Below are 24,330 nucleotides of genomic sequence, written 5' to 3'. Positions count from 1 at the left end.
TTTGTTGACCCGAACGCGAATCTGATCTCTGGCGTTCTCTGTCATTAACTTAAATTGGAAAATTGCACCTGGGAATCGGGCAAATTGATGTAGGACGGAGCTTATTCAGCTATTTCGTTGATTTATAGACCTATCGTCATGCAGTGAGAGGCGGAGAACATCAGCGTTCCCAAATATTTAAAGTGCTAGTGAATACTTTATGGTACTACGGTGTATTTATATCACTCGCGACTCGTGGGCTCACGGCAACGCAGCGAGTTCTCTTTTAGTTTGAAGTTTTGTTTTACCTCAAACATTTAAATGGGTTCCCTCGCCTGAGCTGTCGTGTCCATGGAAGATTGAAGTGTTTCGTGATCAACATTTAAGTGCACGTCACTGCACGTCGCGTTCGTATGCGAATGTTCGTAAGTCAGTTCGTGGGTCGAGGTGCGTGGTCTTTAGGTTCCTAAGTGTCCGGTCACCCAGCCAACAGCGCACCTGTTTTCTGTTGTGGTTGTGGCGGCTGCTAGGGGTCGCCGCTTCCCTCTCCCCTCGCTCCTCACTCTCTCTCACTCTCTCTCTCTCTCTTTCTCTTTCTCACTCCCCTCCTCCATGAACCAGTCGGGCTGCACCTTTGACACGCGCTGTACGTCCCGCTGTCGCTCTCTTGCCGAAGTAGTTCGATTCAACATGTGATTTCTTTCGCGCCTTTTGGTTAATTCCTCTCCAGGGCCGCATGAAGGACGGGAATTCGTGGCAGGAGCAACCTCCTGGTTAAATGTCGGTGCCTTGATATTTTTTTGTGATTTGTTTCGTTAAAGGAAACCAGCTTCAAAATTTCAACTAGCGCTAGGCCTGTTGACCTCAAACCACGTGTATTTCCCGTAGTACATTTCACCAATTTTCCCCACCCCGACTCCCCCACCCAAAACGATGTCCTCAAATTGGATATGTAGTTCACACGCTTTCACTTAACCCACATTCCCCCACAAGATGCAACCCAGACACCTGCAGCAGAGAGCCAGGCAGATGTTCTTAGCCTAAAACGACCTGCTCCTCCCCCTCCTCCCACCCCCGGTGAAAGTGCTCTTCAGAAGGAAGGTCACAGCATTGACAGCAGCTGTTTCGCCTCGTGACACATTTCAGCTCTAAACTGTGATAGCGAAAAATGTGATTGTCGTTCGGTTGTGTCGTATACCATAGTGTTCCGGAACCCGCGGAATATGGAGACTTCAAGAGAGGACACTTCCGAAAGGGAACTGATAGAAGAAGACGCCAGTATAGAGTGAATTTTGGTTTCTATTTTATATATATTTTTTTTCTCTCTCTCGACCCGATCCGACCGAGAGAGAAGCTCGTCAAAATGGCGGGACCGAAGAGGAACGAGGAGAAGAAGAAGGAGGAGAAGAAAGAGGATAAGAATGACGATAACGACAGGTCATCATCCGAAAGGCTGATGGTGAGGGTTTGATTTATATCTGTTTCTAGTTACAGGTCACTTTTGTCTATATATATATATATATATATATATATATTATATATATATATATATATATATATACTATATTTAAATAGTATATATAACGTAATATGCATGTGTGTGTATTTGTAATTGCCACATGACCACAGAGGAGGATATGAGTTTATACATACATGTATATGTCGAATTCAGATGCGTTGTATAATAGAGCTTGAATAGTCCCATCCTCACCACCGTAGAATAGTGTTATATATATATCTATATATATATATATATATATATATATATATATATATATATATATATATACCTATATATATATATATATATATATATATATATATATATATATATATATATTTCTAAGTAATATTATCTTTTTTGACTGGGAAAAATGTTCTGTTACAACAGAATTCCACTATTAAAGGAGTCCTGAAAAACGCCAAAATATAGAAAGTAAGCAGTACTATATTTCAGCGACTGAAGAGAGAAACAGCATTCTCTGAAATATAGTACTTAACTTTCTATATTTTGGCGTTTTTATGGGCTCCTTTTATTAGAAGTAATATATAATGTATGTATATATATACATATATATAACTTATTTATGTATATAAATAAATAAAATGTGGAAATATATTTCTATATATGTCTATATGTAGTATATATATATATATATATATATATATATATATATATATATGTGTGTGTGTGTGTGTGTGTGTGTGTGTGTGTGTGTGTGTAGTTGAACATTGCAGTTGCATGGTTATGTATACATTCCTTTCGATTGCAGCGTCTCTCAGAGAAGCGCTTAGCCGTAGTCACGAACCGGATTGCGTAACCCAAATAATGTTGATTGGGCAACAGTATAACGTCAAGTTTGCATGCATCTTGAAAATACCGGATCGCGAAGCATTTTGGAGTGTCAGAACCAAGGGTCAGAACGACGGAGATGATGATGATGATAATAATAATAATGATAAAATTAATAATAATGTCGTAGATAATAACGCAAATTATAAGTCTTGCACGGTTAGGACTACTAATCTGGGTTTTGTGTTTTCTTGTGGAGTTGAATTTATTCAGACATTAAATACAGCATAAGTAGAAATGTAAGTTGTAAATTATATTTGTATTAGCAAGACGTAGAGATTAAATATAGCATAAGTAGAGATAAACGTAAATTATATATATTTTAGTAAGACGTAGGGATTAAATATAGCATAAGTTGAGATATAAGTTGTAAATTATATTTGTTTTAGCAAGAAGTAGGGATTAAATATACATGAGCGAAAATATACGTTTAAATATAGCTAAGGGTTGAGATATTAGTTGTAGATATATATTTTTTTTGGCAAGACGCAGGAAGTGAATATAGCATAAGTTGAGATATAAGTTGTAAAATATATATTTTTAGCAAGACGTGGGAGTTAAATATAGCATAAGTTGAAATACAAGTTGTAAATTATATATTTTTGCAAGCAGGTTAGGATTAAACATATAGAAAGTTGAGATTTTTAAACGTAAATTAATATATATTTTAGAAAGACGTAATGGAATTACATAAGCTTAATTTGGGAAATTTTAAATAAGTTGTGAATGATCTTTGTTTTAAGCAAGGACGTTTAGGAAAAAATTACACCACGCATAAGTTGAGATATAATTATATATTATTAGCAAGTACGTAGGATTAAATATAAGCATAAGTTAAGATATACGTTATAAATTATATATATTTGTAGCATACGTATGGAATAAATATAAGCATAAGTAGAGATAACCGTCATTATATAATATGTTTAAAGCAGACGGTGGGATTAAATATAGCATAAGTTGAGATATAAGTTGTAAATTATATTTGTTTTAGCAAGAAGTAGGGATTAAATATAACATGAGCTGAAATATAAGTTGTAGATATATATTTTTTTTGGCAAGACTTAGGAAGTGAATATACGCATACGTTGAGAATCTAAGTTGTACAGAATATATATTTTTAGCAAGACGGTGGAGTTCTATGCATAAGTTGAAATACAAGTTGTAAATTATATATTTTTAGCAAGACGTAGGGATTAAATATAGCTTAGTTTGAAATATAAGTTGTGAATGATATTTGTTTTTAGCAAGAAATAGGGGATTAAATATAGCATAAGTAGAGATAAACGTTGTAAATTATATATATTTTAGCAAGACGTAGGAATTAAATATAACATAAGTTGAAATATAAGTTGCAGATATTTTTTTTTTTTGGCAAGACGTAGGAAGTCAATATAGCATAAGTTGAAATACAAGTTGTAAATGATATTTTTTAGCAAGACGTGGGAAGCTCTACCACAAAGTGACACCACTGATGAGAATCTATAAAGCCAGGTCTGCATAGGGAGTTAGTTCCATCACTGAACCTCGCACGGTGTATTGTAGGCATTACTTAAGGCTCCTAGCTATAACCCCTTTCATTATTTTCATTGTACCTCCGTTCATATTCACTCTCTTCCATCTGACTTTCCACCCTCTCTTAACAATTGTCAGCGTAACTGCTTTGAGGTTTTCCTCCTGTTACGCCTTTCAAACCTTTTTACCCTCCATTTCCCTTGCAGCGTTGAATGGCCTCGTAGGTCCCAGCGCTGAGCATTTGGCCTGAATTCTATACTCCATTTCATTCCTAATAAAGTCAGGTGTTAGGTTTTAGAAATGCCAAAAAAAAAGCATTACTTAAGGTTCTTTGCAGCGTCCCTTCGGCCCCTAGCGGCAACTACTTTCATTCCTTTTACTGTACCTCCTTTCGTATTTTCTTTCTTCCATCTTACTGTCCACCCTCTCCTAAGGGCCCTTTCACACTATGTCGCACGTAAATCCGACACGATGTCGGACCTACATGCGACTAGCAGTCGACTATTATCTCTAATGTACCTTTTCACACTATGTCGATCCGGCAAATTTGCCGGTCCGGCATCGCATTACAGCCGACAGGCCCCACTGGCCATGTCCGGTGCTTCACCCAGACGCGATTGCAGTTGGCCATTGCCTTCCATACGTGTCTTCACACTATGCGATTTTTTCCTGCATATACGTGCGACAGCAGTAGACCTCCGCTGCTTCTGGTGATCGGATGCATTGGGTATTGAAAACATTTGAGGGATATAAACACCATAAAATAATAATAATAATAAATAGTGTTATTCGTAAATAAGAAAGAACTGCAGGTAGGATAGCTTAAGTATAAACTACTGAGAAATTATTTACTAACTGATTTGCTGTTTTTATTATTTAGGTTACATATACGTTTTGATACTGAAATTATTAGAAGGTTATCGTCAGATTATTGATATAAAAGAGGACTAAAAGCTTTTGATTTCGATATATATGATTTTTAAAGAAGTTTTTATAGTTAACACTTACGTTTTATTTACATTCATTAACGAAACCGAGAGAGAGATAAATTTTTCATATCAAAGTAAAAGATTTTAGTTTTGATATAGATATATCAGTTTATCCTTTTGATAAAAAGAGATGTTTCAGCTAACAATAGTTGTTTTCATTTCTCCTTTTAAATTTACATATGGAAAAGCAAATTTACAAGGAAAGGTCCATATTATTTCCTCTTACTGATGGTAACTGCCAGTTGTTGTGCTGGCGAAATATCATCTCTGAATGACGTATTTCTTTTAGCAACTGGTCATGTAGACGTGACAAGAGTTCCTCAAAGGTTGTTTTAGACATTCTGAAGTAATTGAGAAATTTTTCATTCTCTCCAGCTCCTCGAAAATTGTGGCAAATGCACCATACAAGTGCCTTTGTGTATTCAAAGGGTGAACCGAGTGAATTCTAGATTTTCTCTTCTTTTTTCTCAAATGTAATATATAATGACAAATAAGCTCTTCCTGTCCATCTAGTCACCACTACAGACTAAAATCAGACTGCAAGCGCTTGTCAAAAATTGGATCACTTTATGCGGCAGTCGGACAAATGTACGATTTGCGCAATTTTGTGTCGCATTTAGATCCGGCACTGCAATCGTATCTTGGTGCGACAAGAATCGCATAGTGTGAAAGGGCAACAAGAATTCGTAGTGAAGCTGCTTTGAGGTTTGCTTCCTGGTACGCCTTTCAAACCTTTTCACTGTCAGTTTCCGTTTCAGCGCTGAATGGCCTTAGTTGCCCCAGTGCTTGGTATTATGCCTAAAACCTATAAATCAATCAATCAATTAGCCATCAGGTCCTCGCAAAAATGTCAAATCTCTTTGTTATAACATAAAGTCATTTTCTCATACACGTATAATAATGAGGTATTGTCGGTTACTATTCAGACTTCTTCCACTGGTATTTTGTGGGATTCTTTCGCTGGGTTGAGTTAAGTGAAGTATATCTTAGTTTAACCAGACCACTGAGCTGATCAACAGCTCTCCTAGGGCTGGCCCGAAAGATTAGATATATTTTACGTGGCTAGGAACTAATTGGTCACTTAGCAACGGGACCTACGGCTGATTATTGTGGGATCCGAACTACACTATATCGGGAAATGAATTTCTATCACCAGAACATTTCTCTGATTCCACGTTGGCCGCGCCGAGAATCGAGCTTCGGACCACCGGATTGGTACCCTAGAGCGAAAACCACTCGTCCAACGAGGAACTTCGCTGGATTAATGCTTGAGAAGAGATTGGTCCGCATATTTCGTCTGAAGCGCCTCAGTGGCGTGATCGGTATGGTCTTGACCTGCCACCTTAGTGGCCGCGAGTTCGATTCTCGGGCATTCCATTGAGGGGTTAGAGATGTGTATTTCTGGTGATAGAAGTTCGCTCTCGACGTGGTTCGAAAGTCACGTAAAGCCATTGGTCCCGCTGCTGAATAACCACTGGTTCCATGCAACGTAAAAACACCATACACTCAGACAAACAATATTTCATCTGACCGAGAATAGTTTTATAAATCTTTAAATAAGAACTATATAGATGTGGAGTGATTTTTTTTCTTTATTTTTATTTATTTTATTTTTTTTTTAATTTTTTTTTCGGGTGTGGGCGGTTGCTGCAGAAGAGGCAGGGGTGTCTATTTTTGCAAAACCGAAGCTGTATTCATTATGGGTCGCAACGGTTGGGGGCTGCGTGTGTGAGTGTGTGTGTTACCCTTTCGGCCAGATAGGATATGGTCTCAAGGTGAGGCAGGTTGTACCCTTGTGAATAATGACATAATATTTTCCAGAAAAGGTTATTTGGGGAGGGGCGGGGGATGCCGGGGTTAGGGGAAGCGTTGGTATCAAAACACCCTGGGTCAGGTATGACCCTGTACCCTTGATTAGATTAGGTTCGCGAAAGGCGAGGTTATCGTATTACCCCATGCCCAAAATACCCTCAATTCGCCACTGTGGTCTCCCATAATTCCTAAATGTAGGGGCAAGGCTATGTAAGGTTAAGCGATAAGCATTGTCTCTGCAAATACCGGTGTGGCAGTGCAAACTAGGAAACTCTTAATTAAGAAATAAAAACAAGAACAAGTATTCAAACAATCAGTTGGTGGCGCTCGTAAGGATTATGACCGAAAAATGTGTAGTACCACGTTGGACGAATGGGTACTCGACTACCAACCTGGTAGCCCGAGTACGCTCGCTCCTGGTGCCAGTGTGGAATCAATCGGAGGAATTTATTTCTGGTGATTAGCAATTCATTTCTCGATATATGTGGTTCAGAGCCCACAATAAGCTATAGGTTCTACCTAGGGAATTTAGTAAAGGAATATATATAAAAAAAATGGGAATGCGTGGTAGGATTGGCGCATCAGACTGAAGTAGCGTATTGGCCCGTTTACACGGGAATAGTTTACTGGCGTTAGCAAACTATCCTCGTGCAAAGGCAAAGTTAGTAAACTGACCTGGAGAGTTTACTGTCCAGGATAGTGGCAAGTAGAGTAGAAATCCCGGCTACTTTACTGGCCACTATCCGGACACTGAGCTACTGGCGCCAGTAACTATGCCCGTGCAAAAGCAAACTTTCCTAGTTGTCACTTGCCTTCAGAAGGATCATCGTGTCAGAGAAGTGGAATACCGAGGACATAATGAAGTTTTTGGATACATACGAGGAATTTGAATGTTTGTGGAACATTAGATATAACGATTACATGAATCGTAATAAGCGGGATGTAGCTCTTCAAGAAATAAGAAATGCTCTGATTGAATTGGAAGTAAACATTCCCAACTTTGATGTTTTAAGAAAGAAAATCAGAACTCTGAAGTGTTAATAAAAGCGGAAAATTCTAAGAAAAGTGGAGCAGGAGTAGAGGATATTTATCATCCTCGACTGTCTTGGTTTACGAGAGCCAATTCATTCATACGGGAAGTAACAATAAGCAGTCTCATCAACAAATTTGGTAATTTTTTTTGTTTTTCTGTTTGTTTGCGAGTTTGAAATTCATACTCTATAAAATACACATATGAAGCAACAAATAGCTTGGAGTGAAATGAAATATCAGCGTTTTGATCAGTCATTTAATAATATTAGCTTTCATCACTAAATATACGCTACTTGACAATGGTTCTGTCGACTTACAAGAATCGTAATGTTATTTCAAGTTTTGATCTGGCTGGTAATGCATTCCTCATCGTGGTATTCTTCTTAGATATGGTAGGCTCTACTAGACGTACCAGTTCCTCAAATTTGGCTCATTCTCATATGCCTCCTATATTCTGAAGGATCTTCGTTTGCTAATTCACGAACCAAAGTACTAGAGCCTCCTAATATATCCCTCCTTTGAATCCATTTTCTCGTCCACGTTTTGGGCTTCTTCCTTTTCTTTTTCATGAGCAACTGTACTTCTCTAGCGAGAATGACATAAGCAGCATCAATTGCTTCATCTATGCCAGAAGACATCTTGTTCGCTACTGGCGGCAACTTCTACCCAAAACACTGTCCTCGTGCAAACGCTTACTATCCTGGAAAGTTTACTTGCCGTTAGTTACTGGCGCCAGTAAACCGGCCTTTTAAGTCTAGTACGATCTGTATCGCTCCAAGGACGTGAGTTATGGCTCTATAATGCAGCTATATCAAGGAGGGTTGATTGGAGTGGAGATTCGTGGTAGATAAAGCGCAGGGGATGCTTGAGTGGTGGAATTCCAGAGAGGCCATGTGCGAGTAATTTGGGATGAATTGTTTACCGAGTAGCTCCTTTTCCCGGCATCCGGTCCACCAAAGACTCCAGCTAAACCCCAAACACATAATTCACCACTTAGAGGTGGTTCTCAAACTTGGGGCGCCGTGCCCCAAAGGTGCGAGCAGTAGGGAAAAATTAAACATTCTCTCATTTCGAACTAAAATTCAGAAGTCCATGAAAAAAAAAAAAATGTAAACGTATCGCCTTATAACGTGAGTTGCCTACAGTCTCCTAGTCTAGTTAGACTCGTTTGGGCTTAAATGGGCTTACCATGTTTTGTAATTATTTACCTCCTTCCATATCCCTCAAAACCTCGTCTCTCTCTTTTTTTCCTTCTAATTTTTATTAAAATCTTGGAGGGAATTTGCTCAAAGATGCGACGGGGGTGGGAAGAACCAACTCTTAGAGGACCAACTCTCAGTGGCGTGGTCGGTATGGTCTTGGCCTTCCAACTCGGTGGCCGCGAATTCGATTCTCGGGCATTCCACTGAGGGGGTTAGAGATGTGTATTTCTGGTGATAGAAGTTCAATCTCGACGTGGTTCGGAAGTAACGTAAAGCCGGTGGTCCCGTTGCTGAATAACCACTGGGTTCTATGCAGCGTAAAAACACCATACAACCAAACAACTCTTAGAGGGGGGCGTGGCCATAAAAAGTTCAAGAACTACCGACTCTTAAGGGCATCAGAGTCACAGCAGGATTTAAAGCAGCGTGTGTGGATTGTCCAGCGTTGCCCGGAAACTAAAGCAAATAAAGATTAATTGAGCTTAATTTCTTACACGTTTGATACCTGTGACCGGTAAATAAAATATGAGTTATTCCAACGAATCTATCGAGCTGGGGTGTTCACAGTTAATCATGGGAAAGGAAATAGGTAGGGAAGGAAGTTCGGGAGATCTTTGTGAGAACTATAATCGTATCTCTGTGTCTTGTACACCTTGAGTAACTGGAGCTCGTGGGGCCTACACTCGTCTATAACATGTAGAGTTGAGTGCTTTCCATGCATATAAAGCAGTTGATTATTAATTGCTTATTGACCAGATTCTGCGTTGTTACAAGATACACGCCTAAAGGTGGGTTCACACGTGAGAGCCGAACCTTGTGTGTGTAACAGAGTTACGCATATACGGTTACAAGGTGTCAAAATGTTGAGGACGAACCGTGACCACGTTGAGCACATAACTTCATTGCAATCCACTGCGATCATCAGCCTGTCCGGGTTGTTTACCGACGATGGCCACCATGCAAGTAACAGCTGCCCCGTATATGTACACACATTATTTAACGAAGATGAAGCGAAATAAAAGAAGATGGTGGCAATCAAGGTTATATACTAGAAGGGTAGAATATAGTGGTCGGGAATTAGTCGCTGACATGAGATTCCAAGAAGTTTCTGGCCACAGGAAAGTCTTTCTTCGTAATAACTAATAAATTGAAGGACCTCTTCCTCACTCCGATCAGCCATGGTAGACATACGTACTGACTGACCAAAACAAGGGACTCTACTATGGACGCCCTTGTTCATAGTCGGTGTTAACAAGTTCAGAAACCTCTGTTGATACGCGTGTAATACAGGTCCCGTCCACACATTGCGTAACGTGCAAAGAGACCTCCCTTTGATTCGGGGCCCAAAAACCGACAATTGCCGGGACGGAGGGCGAACGGAGCCTCGATCCTCGCGGGTTCGGGGTTCAGGTTCGAGGAACCGTCCGCACTTGCGTTTTTGTTACAAGAATCGGTTACAATACAAGGTTCGGTTCGCACGTGTGTACCCACCTATATACTAGATTTAACTTGGCCCCCGGGTAGGGGGGGAATGGGTAGCACCGTCAGTGCACTTCATGCGGGGCACTGTAGGCATTACTTAAGGTTCTTTGCGGCGTGCCTTCCTTTGGCCCCTAGCTGCAACACCTTTCGTTCCTTTTACTGTGCCTCCTTTTATATTCTCTATCTTCCTTCTTTCTTTCCACCCTCTTCTAACACTTGATTCATAGTGCAACTGCTTTGAGGTTTTCCTCCTGTTATACGCCTTTCAAACCTTCTAACTGTCAATTTCCGTTTAAACGCTGAATGATCTCATAGGTCCCAGTGCTTGTCCTTTGGCCTAAATTGTATATTCAATTCTATATTCAAGATAGAGTAATCTCTTGCAGATGCAACACCTGCAGAATATGAAGCTGAAATGACAGGACTCTATCAGTCCAGCCATTTCATCGAAGAAGATGAAGTAGGCCACGAACGGTTATGCAAACGTGGTAAACAGGGCCTTTTGTGGACTGGCTCCTCGTCAGTAATTTCAGATTTGGACAGATTCATGCCATGACGGCTGGGATTATCCCGAAGCATGCAATGTTGAAGCCGCGTTACTCACCAGATCAATGAGAGTATATTGCCTGGAATGAGATGAATCGTAGGAATTTCGCCCCGTCTCCAGGAAACGGTTTTAAGTTATCGGTCTTGAATTGTAAATGGATTGTTCTGAAATGGGTTGTAAATTTCTGCTACGCCAGAGAGGAATTTATGGCATCTGTCAGTTTGATTTACCTTTCGCTTTCTTTGTTGTTGTTGGTGTTATTGTTGTTGTTCATGTTGGGGGTTAGGAAAGCCCTATGGAAAAGCCTAAAACTGTCTAAAAAACGTGTTTCGCGTTGAGTTACAGATATAGCAATTTTTGGATAGGATATTTGTGATTTATTGATTAGAATGCAAATGTCAACAATAAATATTGTGCTTGTTAAACAGTACCGAAGAATGATTTCAAATAAAATATAGCATAGTTTAATTGTCGGTGGTGAAACAACGCTCTATTTGACCGTGGATTTTAGCACGCGCCCCGAGTAAGCTGGAGGTCGGATCACACCTTGTTGTATTGGTGCAGACCCCATGGTGCAATTTTTTGCGAATGATGCATCAATTAGGATACGTAGCTTCATTAAGAGTCCACTGCGCTTTAGATCTCGTTGGGAGCTTTCGGGAATCTGGTCGATTCCCTGTTTCAATACAGAAACATTTCGGGAATCTGGTCGATTCCCCTTTTCAGCTTTCAATAAAGAGTTTCCCTGGAATCTGCTCGATTCCCTGTTTCAGTACAGAAACCTTTCGGGAATCTGGTCGAATCCTTTTTTTCAATAAAGAGTTTTCGGGAATCTGGTCGATTCCCCTTTTCAATAGAGAGCTTTCGGTCTGTACTGAGTGCTTTTGGGAATCTGGTCGATTCCCTGTTTCAATATAGGAGCTTTTTGCAATCATGTGGATTCCAGTTTTCAGCAGAGAGCTTTCGGGAATCTGACCGGTCACCCTTTTCAACACAGAGAGCTTTCGGGAATCATGTGGATTCCAGTTTTCAATAGAGAGCTTTCGGGAATCTGTTCGGTTCCCCTTTTCAATAGAGCTTTCGGGAATCTGGTCGGTTCCCCCTTTTTCTTTTCAAGTGAAAATGGGAATCGAACAGATTCCCGAAAGCTCTGCATAGATTAATTTTGAACATATTTGTGTCCATTCATAACTGTGGATATGTTTATCCGTCTGTTCCTTTAGTAACAACAGGTCTTAGATATAGGTCAGTTGCTCCATTATATTATCCCCTCTCTCTCATAGGCGTAATTCCCCCTCATACACCCGCCCTCTCTCTCTCTCTCTCTCTCTTCTCCTCGTCTCTCTCTCTTCTCTCTCATATAGGCGTTAATTCCCCTTCAATTAAACCGCCTATTAATCCTCTCCCTCTCTCCTCTCTCTCTCTCTCTCTCTCTCTCTCTCTCTCTCTCTCTCTCTTATAGGCGTAATTCCCCTTCATACACGCCTATATCCTCTCTCTCTCTCTCATAGGCGTAATTCCCCTTCGTACACGCCTATATCCCCTCTCTCTCTCTCTCTCTCTCTCTCTCTCTCATCCATCTCGTCGTCATTCTAATTCATACATGCCCGAGGCCTGAAGATGGGGCATACGGGTATTAGGTGGCATAAGGGAGGCCCATGTCTGCCAAGTGGCACTCTCAACTCGGGGTTCAGGAGCGCCCCGTCTAATATGTATTCGCGGTTACCATGACGAGAAAGGCCGCTGCTTGTCGTGGTGGCCTTGCCCGTCCCCCGACGGGGCTAGCAAGAAACGGCGATTATAATGGTCCTGCCGTGACTGCTCTCCGCTGCTGTTAATCTAACCGCCTGCTGTCATGATAACACGCTGTTTTCCGCTGCTAATCGCGAAGACTGAAGATTTTATGACAGGCATATATCTCTCACGGGAACTACGTCTTTTGGGCGTTTTTCATACCAAAATTGATAGCCGATCAGAATCACGTCTTAATGGGTAATTTATACAGTATTCCTTTCAGAAGGGAAGATACGCTCATTTCCTTCGTATATTGGTAAACATTATTTTTAAATTAAGACAAAAAAAAGCAAGTAATATAATTCTCCTTAGGACTCAGTAGACCCAACTTTTCTCCATAGGGATTCAATATTAGACAATTTTCGATAGTGGCGAAGCAATTCAATGTTCTCCTGAGAAGTTACCTCTTTCATCTCACTCTCTTCATTTCTCCAAATTGGTGTCATTCCCGACCGCATATTCCCGAATTGTAACCAAGTACTGGACCTTCCCTGTAAAATCTGGATGCCATGTCTTAAAAACCTAACCATAGGATGTTATTGGAAAAATGGTCTCGGTATGTTTCCCTCACCCAGATTATTAATTGGACGCTCTACGGAACTAACCTAACCTAACCTAGGGGTATGGCATCCCACCTCAACAGAGCGCATTCACAGCAACATTCCAACTGGAATATTACCAGTTGGAATATTTTACCTCTGAAATTTGCTTCAAGCAGAATTTCCTTTGCTGTCATGAAACTTTATAGCATTATGCATGAGTCTTTTTTTTATTTATTTTTTTTAAGGCGAATGAGTTGAGTTATAAAATACCTGGGTCGTGTGGTTGGGAAAGTTTACGTGCTGAATATATTTATTGCTCGGCGGCACGACTCTTGGGAATGTGTAGTTTGTCAGTAAATATATATACTTATTTATATATATTATATATGTATACTTATATATATTATATATGTACATATATATATACATATGTATAATATATACACATATGTATATATATATATATGTATAATATATAATATTTAATTATAAAAAATAACAAATATGTTAATTTAATATTATATTATTTCTAATATATTAATATAATATATTTTATATATAATATGATACATTTGTAATATTATATAATTATATATGATATATATCCACATGCTATATATATCTTATATATATATATAAAAAAGAATATATATATGTATAGTATATAACATGAATATATATATATATATATATATAAATTAATACATATTTAATATATATGATAATATATATACTCTATATATATATATACATATATATATGATACATTTTGTATATATATGTCATTTGTTATATATATGTACATTTGTATATATATATATATATGTACATTTGTATATAATATATATATATATATGTATGTGTATATGTATATATATATATTATATATATATATATATATATATATATATATATATTATATAAATATATAAGTGTGATAAACAGTGTAACCTAAACATAAGTAAACGAATATCATATATATATATATATATATATAGATATATATTATATATATATATATATATATATATATATATTAGTATATATAATATATATATATAGATATTCTATATCTATATATTATATATATACATATAAATATATATTATTATATATATATATATATATATATATATATATATATATATTATATATATTATATATATACATATATATAATGCTATCTATATGTATATATATCTATATTTATATAATATCTATATATATATATATAATTGTTTATTTATTTTTTATGTTCAGTCCTAGGCTGTACTGCTTATCACACTTAGTAATAGATAACCAGATTATAGTCAAGACATTCTTTTCCCAGAGAAGAGATGTGCGAGCAATGAAGCCTCTTTCCACGCCTTCCAGTTTTTCAAGAAATGTGATTATCCTTGACGCGGTTCTAATTAACCTAAATGTTTTTATACCAGCAAGTAATTACGGCTCGACACGCGAAACCATCAGCAAGGTGTAATTAAACTTAAATCTTCTTAGCTGGAAGAGGAAAGAGGAAATAGTGTAAAAAACAGTTTTGTCACTTGTTGCCAGAATTCCCTGACAAAATCAAGGACATCCCCCTTTGGGATCTTCCAGAACTGTTACTGAGTACTGGAACCTTCCCTGAACAAAGCGGCGGGACGCCATATATCACAAACTAACCATAGAATCTTCATGAAAACAATCTCATCATATTTCCCACACAAATTATGAAAAAGAATCCGTGACCTAAGCTAACCTAACTTAACCTATCCTAGAGGCATGGCCAAAAAAAAGGGGGGGAGCTTTTTAGTACACATCTCGGGAATTGGCTCCCTGTTGTGGGCTGGTTAGTGCCGTCAGTGCACCTCACGCGGTGCGCTGTAGGCATTACATAAGGTTCTTTGCAGCGTCCCTTCGGCCCCCTAGCTGCAACCATTTTTATTCATTTTAATGTACCTCCTTTCATATTCTCTTTCTTTCCACCCACTCGTAACAGTTGATTCATAGTGCAACTGCTTTGAGGTTTTCCTCCTTGTTACACCTTATCGAATTTTGTACCGTTTATTTCCATGTAAGCGCTAAATGCCCTCATGGGTCCCAGTGCTTGGCCTTTTGTCTAAATTCTATATTTAGGGAAAGTGCGGACGGACAGACAGACAGCCATCTCAATTTTATTTTTACAAAAAAAAAAAAGAAACTGAATACCAGTACCCTTGACATTTTCCAGAAGTATATTAGGAACCATTAAGGGTTAATCCATTTTCTGAGTATTCGTGTATACTGTTATCGATTCATTTCATAAAAAGGGCACATTGGGGTTCGCGTTACAGAAGTTTATATTCTGATTGAAATAGACTCATCCCAGTGGCGAATTTAAAAGGGGGGGGGGGTTGGGGGGGCGACCTTGTTGTGTATACTCCACCCTCCCCCACCATGGATGTGAATAGAAGAACATAGTTTTCTTTCAATAAATCATTATTAGCAGCAAACATTTGCTTAGTTAATGATTATTTCAACAACCATCAACAACTGTACAGCGACACATACAACAACAACAATAACAACAACAACTACTACTGTTTATATTACATATATATATATATGTGTGTGTGTGTCCATACATATATAAATATTGATTTATATGTACCATATGTGTGTACATGTTACATATATATTATATATATCTATATATATAATATATATATATATATATATAGTATATATGTATATTATATCTGTCATATGTATATATATATATATATATATATATATGTATATGTATATATATATATATATATATATATATATATATATACATATACATGACACACATATGCCACATATAAATCAATATTTATATACGTATGGACACACATATATATATATATACCAATATATATCTATATATATATTATATATATAGATATATATTTATATATATTAATATATTATAGATATATAATATATATATATAGTTAATCCTAAGTGCCGCCCCTCATCCCCCATGAAAGATTTCTGGATCCGCCACTGACTCAGCCTACAACTTGGTCTTGTAGACATTAGTGCTCTCGCCCCCAAAACTCAATCAAGATGGCTCTTCAAAAATATTGGGATAATTTACTAAAGGACGGCATAGGAAAAGAGTTTTGAAATGTCTAATCTGTCTGGTGGGTATATGAGGTTGACAGAAAGGACATCGATTTGCGTTGAAATGGTGTGGTAACAATGGGAGATAAAGTAGTTAATAGAATGATGGATGAGGATTGTTTTTTACCAGATAAATATTGTAATTGTGATGGTCACAATGCCTTCCAAATTAAAGTGAGAATTCCAGAAATTTAAGAGGGCATTTTGGCTACTACAATTACACACACATACATCAAGATTGATATTTGATGCTCATTTTTAACTATCATAATTTTTCTTCTTACTTTTTTAAAGGTTGCGGTCCGCATCAGGCCCCTGAAGAGCAAGGAGAAGGCGAAGGGATCTTTCCGAATCACTCAGCCGATTGACAACAAGGTGAGTAGACGCTGAGACAATATATATATATATATATATATATATATATATATATATATATATAGTGTTTTTTTTCAGTTCCCCATTAAAACGTTGGTCTAAATTCACATTCGTTTTTGTAAACATTTGCTCGTTCATTTACTTTTGAAATATTTATCTGATCATGATCCTCCATCCTCATTTGAATAACCTCACATTGTCTCATTTAATTCATTATTTCGCTCATTTATTCATCCATTCATCCTGTTACATTCTATCGTTCACGCACTTAAAAAATCGTTACTGGAATACGCCCTTTCTCATCTGCACAAGTATATGTATCTAGGCGTTTATGATGACGATTTCCAAATAAACGTTTTCATGAATTTTCCGACTCCAAAGGTTCAGTTTTTTCATAAGTTCTTTCGATTACTTTCCTGGATTCGTGGTAGTTGTATTTATGAGAGAGAGAGAGAGAGAGAGAGAGAGAGAGAGAGAGAGAGAGAGAGAGAGAGTAAAATAACAATTAACGAGAGAAGACTAAGTGATCGAATAGCCCAGGTAGTATAGTCGTTAGAGAGAGAGAGAGAGAGAGAGAATAGCCCAGGAAGTAATTTTGTACTTAGACTGAATTCGCAAGACATCTCAGAAGCTGAACGAATGCACAAGCGAAAACACTGGTTTTACCCAGCATACAATCTCCACATGGATCGGGTAGGGACCTCCGACAAAGGACGAATGAACGAGCAGAATAAATCAGAGGACTTGGTATTGTCTGAGTGTTCCAGACCCTGAATTATATGTTTATAGTAACGGCGGGTGTGCGAACGTCTGAGATTTAAGCAAGGCTGCATCTAGGCGTTTGATTCGAGGCTAATTAGGTACAGGTGTTGTGATGTCAAGGCTGGTGGGGGGCTGAAGAATGGGGAATTTAACTATAAAGGAATTTGCATAGCTTTAAAGGAGTATAAAGTATAAAGTGAGTTAGCGTAACTTTAAAGAAAGTAGTATAACTGTTAAGGAGTGTAACTACAAAGGAATTATTTAACTTTAAAGGAGTGTAACTATAAAGGAATTAGTATAGCTATAAAGGAGTATATCAGTAAATGAAATTATATAACTATAAAGGTATTAATATAGCTGTAAAGGAGTATAAGTATAAAGGAATTAGTGTAACCGTAAAGGGGTATAAGTATAAAGGATTTTGTATAGCTGTATAAAGTAGTATTAAGCATATGTGAACTTTATAACTATAAAGGAATTGACATAACTCTAAAGGAGTGTAACTAATAAAGGAGCATAATTATAAAGAAATTATAGTATAACTATCAAGGATTATAATTTTGCTGGAATTAGTGTAACTAGAAAAGAATTGGCATAAATGTAAAGGAGTATAAATATAAAGGAATTAGTATAACTATGAAGGAGTATAATTATAAAGGAACTAGAATAGCTGTAAATGAATATAACTACAGTATATAGGAATTAGTACAGCTATAAACGAATTAGAGGGTAAAACATATTACATAGAGGGTTGGAAAACGAAGGAAATAGAGAACAGAGTAAAGATAAACAAAGATAATTAAGAACTGGGAATGGTCGAGGATAATTTAGAATATCAGAAATTGCTGACTAAATATACTTGTACATCAGAGCAAAGACTATATGCTACATTAAAGAAAATTACATGAATGAGCAAGGTTCTTTTGTGGTAAGAAAATGTACTTTAAACAATAATAATAATAATAATAATAATAATAATAATAATAATAATAATAATAATAATAATAATAATAACTAATAATAATACTTCGAATATGAATTCAAATACAGTAATTTACAGAAAAAAAGTAGTGGTGCCAAGAAGCTACAATTTTGGTATATTATTATGCATACAAATTTACAGAAAAAATAAATTTCTCACAACCAAAGTGGGAATGCGACCCTCTGTGTATCTTACCAGTAAACATCAAAAAACTTAAAAAAAAAAGGTCATACAACTAGATCTAAAAAGCTTGCGTGACTAAGCACAAAAACAACTATAGTATTCTCCGTCTAAGTAGTCAACATACTGTACATATCGTTCCAGAAATAGAACATAAAAAAGCAAAGATTTTTGTTAGCTTACTCGGGGGGGAGACTGCAAACTAATTTGTTTTTGTTCTGTTCTTGTTGTGGGGTGGGTGGAAAAAGCCTAAAAAAAAAAAGGTTTGAAAAGTGTGTTTCACGTTGATTTAAAGATACAGTAATTTGAGGATAGGATATTTATGATTTATTTATTTGAATGAAAACGTAAAAAATAAATATTGTGCAGATTCAACAGTACCATACAATTATTTCTCATAAGATGTAGTGTATTTATTTTAAGTTTCGTTGGTGAAACCAGGAGCCATTTGACCGTAGATTTTAGCACGTTTTAATTTACAAGTTAGGAATACAATGTTTACAACTTGGGCGTGAGGGGAAAATCTTGCACGCTTCCCCAGTAAGCTGGAGGTCGGATCACGCTTTTTTTTTTTATTTACACCGTAATAAATACGTGTTCAGACCATTAAGGGTCATTTAAAACTGTAAAAAAATAGGTTACAGTTAACCATTATGCGAATTTATACCTTGGGATTTTCTTATAATGAAAGTAAGAGGAAAGTTAGGGAAATAGGTTAGGTGGGCAAGACAAAAAAAAAAAATGAAAGAATAGGTCAGATAGATAAGACCCCTCCCCCACCCCCCAAATAAAGAATAGCTTAGAGATGAAAAATAGATAAATGAACGAATATGTCAGATTGGTATAAAAAAAAAAGGGTTCAGGTAGGTAAGAAAAAAATTTAAAGAATAGTTCAGAAACGTAAGGGAAAAATTAAATAGGTCATATAGGTAAAACAAAAGGAAAAAATTAAAGAATATGTCATATAGGTAAAAAAAAATATTTAAAGAATAGTTCAGATGGGTCAGACAGAATAAATGCAAGAACAGGTCAGATAGGTAAGACAAAAAAGAAAAATATATGAACGAATATGTAATATAGGTTAAAACAAATTAGTTCAGATAGGCAAGACAAAATACATGAAAGAATAGGTCAGATTAAAAAAAAAAAAACTAAATGAACGTTCTGATTGGCTCAGAACTTCGCGTTTGTGCGTGCATGCGCGCGCGCGTGAGTATTTGTATCCGAAAGTTGTGGGAGCTACTGGCAACACAGTGGCGTGTGACCCGCACATAAGAACACTTGCTTGTGTAGCCATGGGAGCAGGGGACCTGCAATATTGATCACCGGGGAAAATGGCACTTGCCACTTGATCAAGGCTGCTCTGCTTAGCTGATTTTTATGAGTTTTATTAGATTTGTGTATCTCACCAATTTTTAGGTAAATGTTCCAGTTGTATAGAAAGGGTACTTGCCGCTTTATAGGGCTGTTTTGTTTATTTTGATGAATTTCATTAAATCTATCGCACCATTTTCGCTTGCTCGGGGAGTAAGCTTACAATGTACTTTGTTGTTGTTGTTCTTGTTCTTGTTGGGGGTTAGGGAAGGTCTGTGGAAGAACCTAAAAAGTTCTTGAAATAGGTGTTTCGCGTAGAGTGAAGATACAGTAATTGTAGGATAGGACATTTATGACATACCTATTAGAATTAAAATGTAGAAAATAAATAATGTGCATTATACACAGTAAAGCAGTACAGAAAAATGATTTCTAATAAAATATAACGTATTTTGATTTTATTTTTGTCGGTGAAACAAGGCTCTATTTGACCGTAGATTTTAGCACGTTTTAATTTATTTACGTTAGGAATATAATGTTCTTAACTTATGCATGATGGATGAATCTTGCACGCATCCTGAGTAAGCTGGAGGTCGGATCACACCTTGCTATGTCAATGGTTTATTCTGTGCTTTGATGTAGATTGGATATTAATAGAGGATATAGAATTAGGTCAGTATTTGTTACTATTTTAGGAGATTGTATTTTAACCATAGATTGTATTGTAACCAGAGGATGTATTTTAACCAGAGGATATATTTTTAACCAGATAATTATTTGTAAAACCAGAGTCATATATTTTAACCCAAGGAGGATGTCTTTTAACCAGAGGAATTGCATTTTAACCAGAGATGTTAACCAGAGGATGTATTTTAACCAGAGAATGTATTTTAACCAGAGGATATATTTTAACCAGAGGATGTATTTTAACCATAGCTTGCATTTTAATCAGAGAATGTATTTTAACCAGAGGATGTATTTTAACCAGAGAATGTATTTTAACCAGAGGATATATTTTAACCAGAGGATGTATTTTAACCATAGATTGCATTTTAACCAGAGAATGTATTTCAACCAGAGAATGTATTTTGACCAGAGGATATATTTAACCAGAGGACGTATTTTAACCATAGATTGTATTTTTTAACCACATGATGGTATTTTTAAGCCAGTTTGCCAATGAAAATTCTGGGAGCGGCTAGAAGCCTGGTTGGGCAAGTTTGTAAAATATCTGTTTTGCTGTTATATGAAAGATTGGAAGCTTTATGTTTATTGAAGTTAAAGGTTGGAAGCTTTATATTGACTTTAGTTAATGGTTGGAAGTTTTATACTTACTGTAGTTAAAGGATGGAGGCTTTATACTGTAGTTAAAGATTGGAAGCTTTATATTTACTGTAGTTAAAGGTTGGGAGCCTCATAGTTGCTGTAGTTAAATAAAGAATGGTAGCTTTATGTTCTGTTAAATATTGCAATCATTGTATGTTGTTAAAGACTGGAAGGCTTATGTTTAGTTCAAGACTGGAAGCTTTATATTTTTTCAAGATTGGAACCTTTAATATCGTTGTTCTAGTATTGGGAAGCATTTAATATTTAGTTAAAGATTGGAAGCTTTATGTTTTGTTAAGGATTGCAATGTTTATATTTTCGTTCACAGGACCTGGAAAGCCTTATTATTTTGTTAAAAAACTGGAAAACCTTATATTTTGGTTCAAGACTGGAAAGCCTTATATTTGGTTAAAAACTGGAAACCTTATATTTCGTTAAAAACTGGAAACCTTATATTTGGTTAAAAACTGGAAACCTTATATTTTGTTAACAACTGGAAACCTTATATTTTGTTAAAAACTGGAAACCTTATATTTTGTTCAGGACTGGAAGCCTTATATTTTGTTAAGACTGGAAGCCTTATATTTTGTTAAAAACTGGAAACCTTATATTTTGTTCAAGACTGGAAGCCTTATATTTTGTTAAAAACTGGAAACCTTATATTTTGTTAAAAACTGGAAACCTTAAATTTGGTTAAAAACTGGAAACCTTATACATTTCATTGTAGCGCTTGGAACAAGGACCCTTCGCTTGTTAAATACTTCGGAAGTGGAAAATGCGGTACCGTATGTTTAATCAGCTAAAGCAATGGACAGTGTCATCGACAAGGTTCTCACTAGATTCTCTAAGCTATAGTAGATTCACATCAACGGTGCATCTGATGTCTAGGCCAGTCCCTTACGACGCTCCTGATTGGCTGCTGATAAGTCAATCACAGGGCTGGAAACTTTCAGTCTCTCTCGAGAGAGTTCACATAGGCAGGATGTATGTTCCACCTCACCTGAGGGGTGATACGTCCTTCAAAAGTATCCCTCAGGAGAGGTGGAACATACATCCTGCCTATGTGAACTCTTGAGAGAGACTGAGAGTTTCTATCATCCTGCAGGAGAGCTGGAACATACATCCTGCCTATGTGAACTCTCGAGAGAGACTTGAGAGTTTCCTTCATCCCTCAGGAGAGGTGGAGCATACATCCTGCCCAAGTGAACTCTCGAGAGAGACTGAGAGTTTCCATCATCCCTCAGGAGAGGTGGAACATACATCCTGCCAATGTGAACTCTCGAGAGAGACTGAGAGATTCCATCATCCCTCAGGAGAGATGGAACATACATCCTGCCTATGTGAACTCTCTCGAGAGACTGAGAGTTTCCAGCTCTGTGATTGGCTTATCAACAGCCAATCATGAGCGGCTTAAGGGACTGGCCTAGACGTCAGATGCATTTGATGCGAATCTACAATAGTTCATAATTCCTTCGTAAATAACCTTGGGTGTTATATGATAGAAGAGAAATTTTATAAGTAAGCCTTTGCTAACCCAAGTGTCGCTCTGTCGATTTCGTCAACCCACTTTGCTTCGCACGCGATCATTTTCTCTCTCTCTCTCTCTTTTACTTAAGCGTTTGGGATTGGTGACACGTTGAGGTAAAATCCAAGGTTTGGTTTCTTGGCGGAGTGTACTAATTGCTCTCTGGGTCTTGGAATTGATGACTGACACGCAGTATATGACTGAATTTATTATTGCTGACTATTTTAATAAAGAACCTGTAGGGACGTTCATTATTAGACTCTTATTCCAACCTTTCATACTAAATTACTTCCCACTCTCTCCTAACAGTTGATTCACAGCGCAACTGCTTTGAGGTTTTCCTCCTGTTACACCTTTCCAACCTTTTTGCCGTCAGTTTCCGTTTCAGCGCTGAATGACCGCATAGGTCCCAATGCTTGGTCTTTGGCCTAAATTCTATATTCAATTTCCCCAAGTTCTAAGACTGCTATGTGAGTTATGGCGTCTTAACTTCATTGGCATATGTCAATCATTCCCCGTAGCGTGATAGTGCCATCGGTGCACCTCACGCGGTGTACTGTAGGCGTTGCTCAAGGTTCTTTGCCACGTCCCTTCGGTACCTAGCGGCAACCCCTTTCACTTATTTTGCAGTACCTCCGTTCATATTCTCTTCCGTCTTACTTTCCACCCTCTCCTACCAATCGTTTCATAATACAACAACGAGGTTTTCCTCCTATTAAACCTTTAAGATCGTTTCACTCTCAATTTCCCTTCCAGCACTGAGTGATCTCATAGGTCCCAGCGCTTGGCCTGTGGCCTGAATTTTATATTGCATTCCATATTTGGACCATTCTCTCTCTCTCTCTCTCTCTCTCTCTCTCTCTCTCTCTCTCTCTCTGTGAAAGCAAAGTCCCCCTTTTATCCATAATAACCCACACTTGTCGCACTGCGAAAGTCAATTATCAGTCTCAAGAAACGACCCCTGAACATCGGGCGAATTCATTTGCTTTTTTTTATACCTTTTTGGTTTCATGTAATTCTGTAAATATATATATTTTATGATTGCTTTGGTCGGTGGTGAATTCTAGGTGCCGCTCACACACACACACACACACACATATATATATGTTTATATATATATATATATATATATATATATATATATATATATATATATATATATCCCCTCTTTGACAGAACATTGTCGTTTATTCTGATATTTTAAAAGATTCATATACGTCAGATGTTATATTGGGCATTGTGTCTGATATTTGGTTATTTCTATCATCTTTACGTTCTATTTTGATCTTGAGAATGTATTACTTGACATACCTTTGGGTAATGATCAGATCTCTTATCACAGATAACCATCCTTAGCTGTCCAGTGACTTTTTGCTTTTATGGGGTCAACCTGAAATGTTATGGTCTTTCAACGTTACGACCAACGCGTGACATGTCATGACCTGCTCGTAAACAAAACTTGACCTCATATTGTTTCTGAATGAATA

General features: G+C 37.1%; 1 protein-coding gene across 1 annotated transcript in view; it reads left to right on the top strand.

Moving 5' to 3' along the window:
* LOC135195783 (kinesin-like protein KIF19) overlaps nt 1-24,330 on the top strand; it is a 137,858-nt gene that overhangs the window by 22,215 nt on the left and 91,313 nt on the right. Inside the window, exon 2 of the mRNA XM_064222258.1 lies at nt 16,674-16,754. Within this exon, the coding sequence (XP_064078328.1) occupies nt 16,674-16,754 (81 nt within the window). The remainder of the gene's footprint in view (nt 1-16,673; nt 16,755-24,330) is intronic.

Source organism: Macrobrachium nipponense, chromosome 23, assembly GCF_015104395.2.
Source record: "Macrobrachium nipponense isolate FS-2020 chromosome 23, ASM1510439v2, whole genome shotgun sequence".
NCBI classification, from domain to species: Eukaryota; Metazoa; Arthropoda; class Malacostraca; order Decapoda; family Palaemonidae; genus Macrobrachium; species Macrobrachium nipponense.
Note: the sequence above shows the minus strand (reverse complement) of the source record. Positions and strands in the feature narration are given on the sequence as shown.